We start from the raw sequence: 5,661 nt of genomic DNA on the forward strand, positions 1-5,661 counted from the left end.
GTTATCTGCAGGGTAAAAGGCAGTTAAAGTTTCCCTTCATTCATACCTGTAAACCAAAGCCAAGAGTGTTTCAGAGAAAGTAAAAGAGGGAAAAGAAACAGAGTAATGAGTTTCTGGTTCTGCATTGCTCATCTCTGGACCTCATTGGTACAAGGTACTGATGTTTTTTGAATTGACAAAAGAGCGTAAACTGTATTATGACTAACAGCTGCTCTTTGTCACAAAAGTGACAAGGCATCTTAGTCTCTGCACTGCAGGGCACCAAGCTAGTGCCTGCGAAAGTGCCTCATCTTCTCCCTGCTCCCCATGCTCCTACGACATTGCACAACCCCAAGCACGGTGCAGAAGACATGCAAGGTGAACTGCCTCCTGCTAAGGGGCTTGGTTTGCCCTTGATAGAGAGCTGATGTCAAACAAGGAGATGGCTCTGCTCCCACAGCCCCATGTCCTTAGCACTGTGATGTCCTTGCCCAGTGCGGTGGGCATGGAGGTTTGTCCTGCCTCTTCTTCCCCACTGCTGGCAGCACCCAAGTGGTTGATTTGACATCCTGTGTCTTTTCTTCTTCTACAGCTTTGGGGAAATATTTCACGGGGCAGTTGTACAAGAAGGCGAGAGGATGACAACGTCACCTCCCCGAGGCTGCGGCAGTATCGATGCTGACTATTACCTCCTCTGTGACATGCAGCAGGCCTGGGGGATTGTTGTGGAGTCACTGGCTGCAGCTGGCATCCTCATCACCATTTTCCTCATCTGCTCACTCTTCTTTCTCATCTGTAAAGTCCAAGACAACAACAAGCGGCACATGATCTCCATCTATTTCTTCTTTCTCTTCGGCACACTTGGCATTTTTGGTCTCACTTTTGCTTTCATCATTAAACTCAATGAGAGGACTCGCCCTACTCGGTTCTTCCTATTTGGAGTCATCTTTGCTCTCTGCTTCTCATGCCTCCTCACCCATGCCTGCAACCTTAACAAACTAGTGAGAGGAAGAAAGCCCTTCTCCTGGCTGGTGTTGCTGCTCCTCATTATTTCCTTTGCCATGGTCCAAGTTGTGATCAGCATTGAGTACTTAGTCACCATGCTAGTAAATCAGAAAGAGACATTTCTGGGGATGCCTCGGGAGGATACCAACAAGGACTTTGTCATGCTTTTGATCTACGTGCTCTTCTTGATGGCTCTGACCTTCTTGGTTTCCATGTTTACCTTCTGTGGGTCATACAAAAGCTGGAAGAGGCATGGGGCACACATCTTTGTCACTATCCTGTTCTCCATTGCCATTTGGGTAGTGTGGATCACTATGCTCACAAAAGGCAACACAGTTTTAAACCACGAAAGCTGGGACGATCCTGTTGTGGCCATTGCTCTGGTGTCCAATGGATGGGTCTTCCTGATAATGTATATCGTCCCTGAAATTTGTTTCCTCACCGCCCCTCTGAAGCTGGAGGACTATCCCCCAGAAAATGACTTCTGCCAACCCAAGTTCATAAAGCAGACAAATGGAGTGGACAACCGTGCCTACACACAAGACGAAATTGTGCAAGGTATGATGAAGTGAACAGCTCCACTGCCCCCAGCCCTAAGCACACACGCACCACTCATGAGCTAAAAAGGGTAGGAGGGCTACAAGAAAATATTTTAAAATTATATAATTTAGAGGTAGAAAAAAGTTTCAGACTGATGAAACTTCAGAAATACAAGTGAAAATGAATCTCCAGAGAAGAGGGAAAAGAGTAAGGACCAATGTAAAAGCGAAAGATCTGACTGAGTAACTGAGATGAGTGATGAGATGTGAAAGGAGTGACTGAGTAGGTGACTTACTGTGTGTCAGGGCTGAGATACATCTCCTTATGATTCTGTTACGTCTGGGAAGTCTGTGTGAAAATTCAGGAGTTTTTTTATTTGTCTGTTATCTGTGCTCCAGGTCTTCAGACCACTCCAGGCTATACCTTGGAGATTATTTATTCCAGTTCTGATCTAGTTCCCATTATCTGTTTAAAAGTTAATCCATCATCCTTTTCTGTATCAGTCTCATGCCTGCTTGGACAAAGCAAAATGTTTTGTCAATTGAGGCTTCCCAAATCTATGGGTAGGAGATGTGACTGCACTCCCTGTGGATCTGCTATTGAGATCGCATTTGTCCCCTGGAGTCAAACCTCCAGGTTTTCTCTCCCAGGGAATACTGCAATGGAGGTCTTGTGCATGTAAGTGGGAGGGATCTGGCTGGTGATGATGAGGCAACAGGTGTCTAAACTCCAAGGCCACCTATGTCCTGTTATTTACAATACCTTTCATTTGTGCTTTCATAAGGAAATATTTAATAAGTCATCCACCTATGGATTTTAACCCATTCCTGCCTGCATATTGCATAGTTTGATCAGTCTCAAAGCAGCTGCTAATGTAGCCACAGGCCTTTTGAATGTCCCTTGATGTGGTATTTCTAAGCTACCATACAATGCTAACTCACTAACTTTCCCCCGACCTCTTGTTTTATGACTCAGGAGACACAGGAGACCTCAGATACTCCCCACACTCTTCTCACTTTCAGATGCAGGTAAGTTCACACCCCAGTTCACCTGTTTCACCACATGTAGGCTATTGTTCAGGTGCTGAAGGAAAGGGAAGGAGAAGCATCAAAGACAGATGGACCTGGAGCGAGCCCCGTGGAAGCAGGCAGGTGCTTTGCATAGAGCTCAGCAATGCCATGACCTAGCTCATGGAGGTGCCTGTGGCTGGAAGTGGGGGAGCTGTGAAACATCCAGGGACATGGGGAGGCAAGAGGGACCCAAGTCAAAGTCTGAAGTTGTGTTTTTCAGTACTTCTGGATTTGACATCACATAAGAAGTCCTCTCTTTGAGCACAGTTCCTGCAGTAGACTGCCGTTTCTTCAGGAGATTATGCTCTTTTCCCCTGCCCATGCCCTGAATATATTCCCACCAGCAGTCTCTGAAAGCCACAGTGCAGATCCAGAGCAGGCAGTCTGTGTGTGCCCATGTTCATTCATCAGTCCTTCTACGGACCACAGCCTGGCCAGGTCTAGTAGCTCACATCATGTCCCCACATGTCCTCTGGTGACATGTCTCTGTTACGGGCTTGTTCTGCCAGTATCCTCTTCCAGAGCCCCATAGATCACACTCATAGGAAACCTTCAGCTCTGTTTCTCCCTCCCTTCTTTTTGATTTTTTTTAAGCCCTATTCTAATACTTCTCTCCATTTTTGAAAGTAAAGACTTTCGTGCTTCCTTTTCAGACCATCAGACCCCAAAGTGATTTCTCCATCCCTCGGCCCAAGGCCCGGACAAGCCCGTACGAAGACTACACTGGTGGGAAAGGCCCCATGTAGCAGCTCTGCAGCAAACAAAGGGACTCAGTGCCCCTCAGCAGAGGCATGGGGATTGGGCCACCTGGTGACAAGTGAATCGATCCTGCAGAAGAGACAGAGTCAGCCCACACTGGCAAAAGCAGAGAGGGCTCCTCTTTTCCCCTCACAGGCACCCTTGTAGCCCCCTCTCATTCCTCAAACACAGCTTTCAGACACTGCTCTGGCCACCCTGTCCCTGCTAACTCTGTTTCTCTGTGGGATGGAGCTCATCTCTTCTGACAGAGGAACATGCTGGGAAGAGCCTGCACTGGCCTATTTTCAGCGGGAATACTGTAGCTCTAGAGCAGCAGGAAGGTCTCTGTGACCGGCTCTGCCCCAGCCAGGACTCACTTTGATCAGCTCACAGGGATGCCTGCACCCCACGTCTGAGGGGAGAAGAGGCAGGAGCACCAGCCCTACACATCCCCGCTCCTCCTCACTCATAAACATATCTCAGGTACTACCAAGGACACCCTTATCTATCCACTGTTACTTTTGTGCCCACTCCCAGCCCTGCCTGGCTCTCCTCCAGAGATCAATGGAGAAGAAGACAGAGAGAGAGGGAGTGCATTCCTTTCTTCTTCATGTTCACTTCCAACCCCTTCCTCATCACCTAGAGATTACGGTGGAAAGGGGGAAGAAAATTCAAAGACATAAAATATCTACACCTATTTACCTGACACATTTTCTGATTTGTGCTCTAGCATCAGCCTCCCTTGTAGCTCTGACTCCTGACCACGTACCCCAGCTGAGCTCCCCAGGGTGCCTGCCCAAACCCACAAACCCTCCCTCTCCACCCCTGACACCCCAGCCTGTGGATCCTTGCAGACAAAACCTCTTCCATGCAGCTGCTTGCAATACCCTGGTGGGATTTAATCCCATGCACCCTGGAGCTCTGCCTCCACCCAAGTGCGTCTGTGGCATTAACACAAACATTTCCCAAGCAGCCAGGTTATGGAGTGTGGACACCCTCCTTCCCAGGAGTGAGCAAGCATAAGCATGTGCGTGTGTGTGTGCGCGTGTGCGTTGTGTGGACTGCACCCTGGCGATGAGCAATGAGTCTGCAGGGTTGAATCATTCTGTAGCCTGCTTTGCATTTGGTAAATAGCTTTCCATGATATTTCATATATAAACACATAGAGCTCTCCAAGTGGGTGTGTATGGTACACTGGTGTCTGACACAGCTATATATTTATTTAGTACTTTTTATGTGGAATATTTAATAAAATCCCAAACAGCCTGACTATGAGACTAGTGTGTTCTTCCTCAGGAATGTGATTCCTCTAATAGCTAGTGGGGTGACAGCAACAGCGCTCCATGGGTTGGAGTGGGCCACCTGGGAGATTACAGCTGGGGGGGAAATGGCAAAGATATGCTGGCTTCTTGAAGCCATCGCTGTGGACCAGAGATCAGCTGCTTGAGGGTGCAGAAAAGGGTTAGTAGCTTCTCCATGCTACTTTTCTTGAATAAAGAAAGCTGATTCAATGTTAGAAGTGCTTAAGAAATGAAGAAATATAAACTCAAGCCACATCAAGAAAATGCTGGAGGAAGGATGTGATCTTTTCACCACTGCATGGGTTTGTGTGCTGCATCTATATTCGTGTATTTATTTGCTTGTGTCTTGCTGAGTACTTGCATAATCAAGAATAGGAAAGGAGCTTGTAGGTGTTTAATTCAGCTTGTAAAAATAAGTCTTTCTGATGTTCTGAACACATGTAATATTTTTATTTGGAAGTAGAAACAACATCAAAGCAAAATAATGATGATGATGATAAACGAAGGGCAACTGACATCATCTACCTGGACTTGTGCAAAGCCTTTGACACAGTCCCACATGACATCCTTGTCTCTAAGTTTAAGGGACATGGATTTGACAGAAGGACCACTTGCTGGATGAGGAATTGGCTAGACGGCCGCACTCAAAGAGTTGTGGTCAATGGCTCAATGTCCAAGTGGAGACTGGTGACAAGTGGTGTTCCGCAGGGGTCAGTACTGGGACCAGTGTTGTTTAACATCTTTGTTGGAGACATGGACAGTGGGATTGAGTGCACCCTCAGCAAGTCTGCCGATGACACCAAGCTGCGTGATGTGGTGGACACACTGGAGGGAAGGGATGCCATCCAGAGGGACACTGACAGGCTTGAGAGGTGGGCCAGTGCAAACCTCATGAAATTTAACAAGGCCAAGTGCAAGGTCCTGCACATGGGTAGAGGAAATTCCAAGCACAAATACAGGCTGGGCGGAGAATGGATAGAAAGCAGCTCTGAGGAGAAGGACTTGGGGGTATTGGTGGATGAGAAGCT

The 5,661-nt window shown here is 47.5% G+C and overlaps 1 protein-coding gene across 1 annotated transcript; it reads left to right on the forward strand.

The window, feature by feature from the left end:
• Window positions 1-617: 617 nt before the first annotated feature.
• On the forward strand, window positions 618-3,340 carry GPRC5A (G protein-coupled receptor, class C, group 5, member A). Its single transcript, XM_010085072.1, has 3 exons — window positions 618-1,542; window positions 2,509-2,552; window positions 3,248-3,340. The coding sequence occupies exons 1-3, from the start codon at window positions 618-620 to the stop codon at window positions 3,338-3,340; spliced, it is 1,062 nt and encodes a 353-aa protein (XP_010083374.1).
• The last annotated feature ends 2,321 nt before the right edge of the window (window positions 3,341-5,661 follow it).

This window comes from Pterocles gutturalis, unplaced genomic scaffold (assembly GCF_000699245.1).
Source record: "Pterocles gutturalis isolate BGI_N339 unplaced genomic scaffold, ASM69924v1 scaffold41501, whole genome shotgun sequence".
Lineage (NCBI taxonomy): Eukaryota > Metazoa > Chordata > Aves > Pterocliformes > Pteroclidae > Pterocles > Pterocles gutturalis.

Coding starts and splice junctions, on each gene's coding strand:
- GPRC5A (XM_010085072.1), top strand. CDS start 618: ATGACAACGTCACCTCCCCGAGGCTGCGGCAGTATCGATGCTGACTAT. Junction 1,543..2,508: donor ACAAGACGAAATTGTGCAAG/GTATGATGAAGT, acceptor CAGGAGACACAG/GAGACCTCAGATACTCCCCA. Junction 2,553..3,247: donor CTTCTCACTTTCAGATGCAG/GTAAGTTCACAC, acceptor CTTCCTTTTCAG/ACCATCAGACCCCAAAGTGA.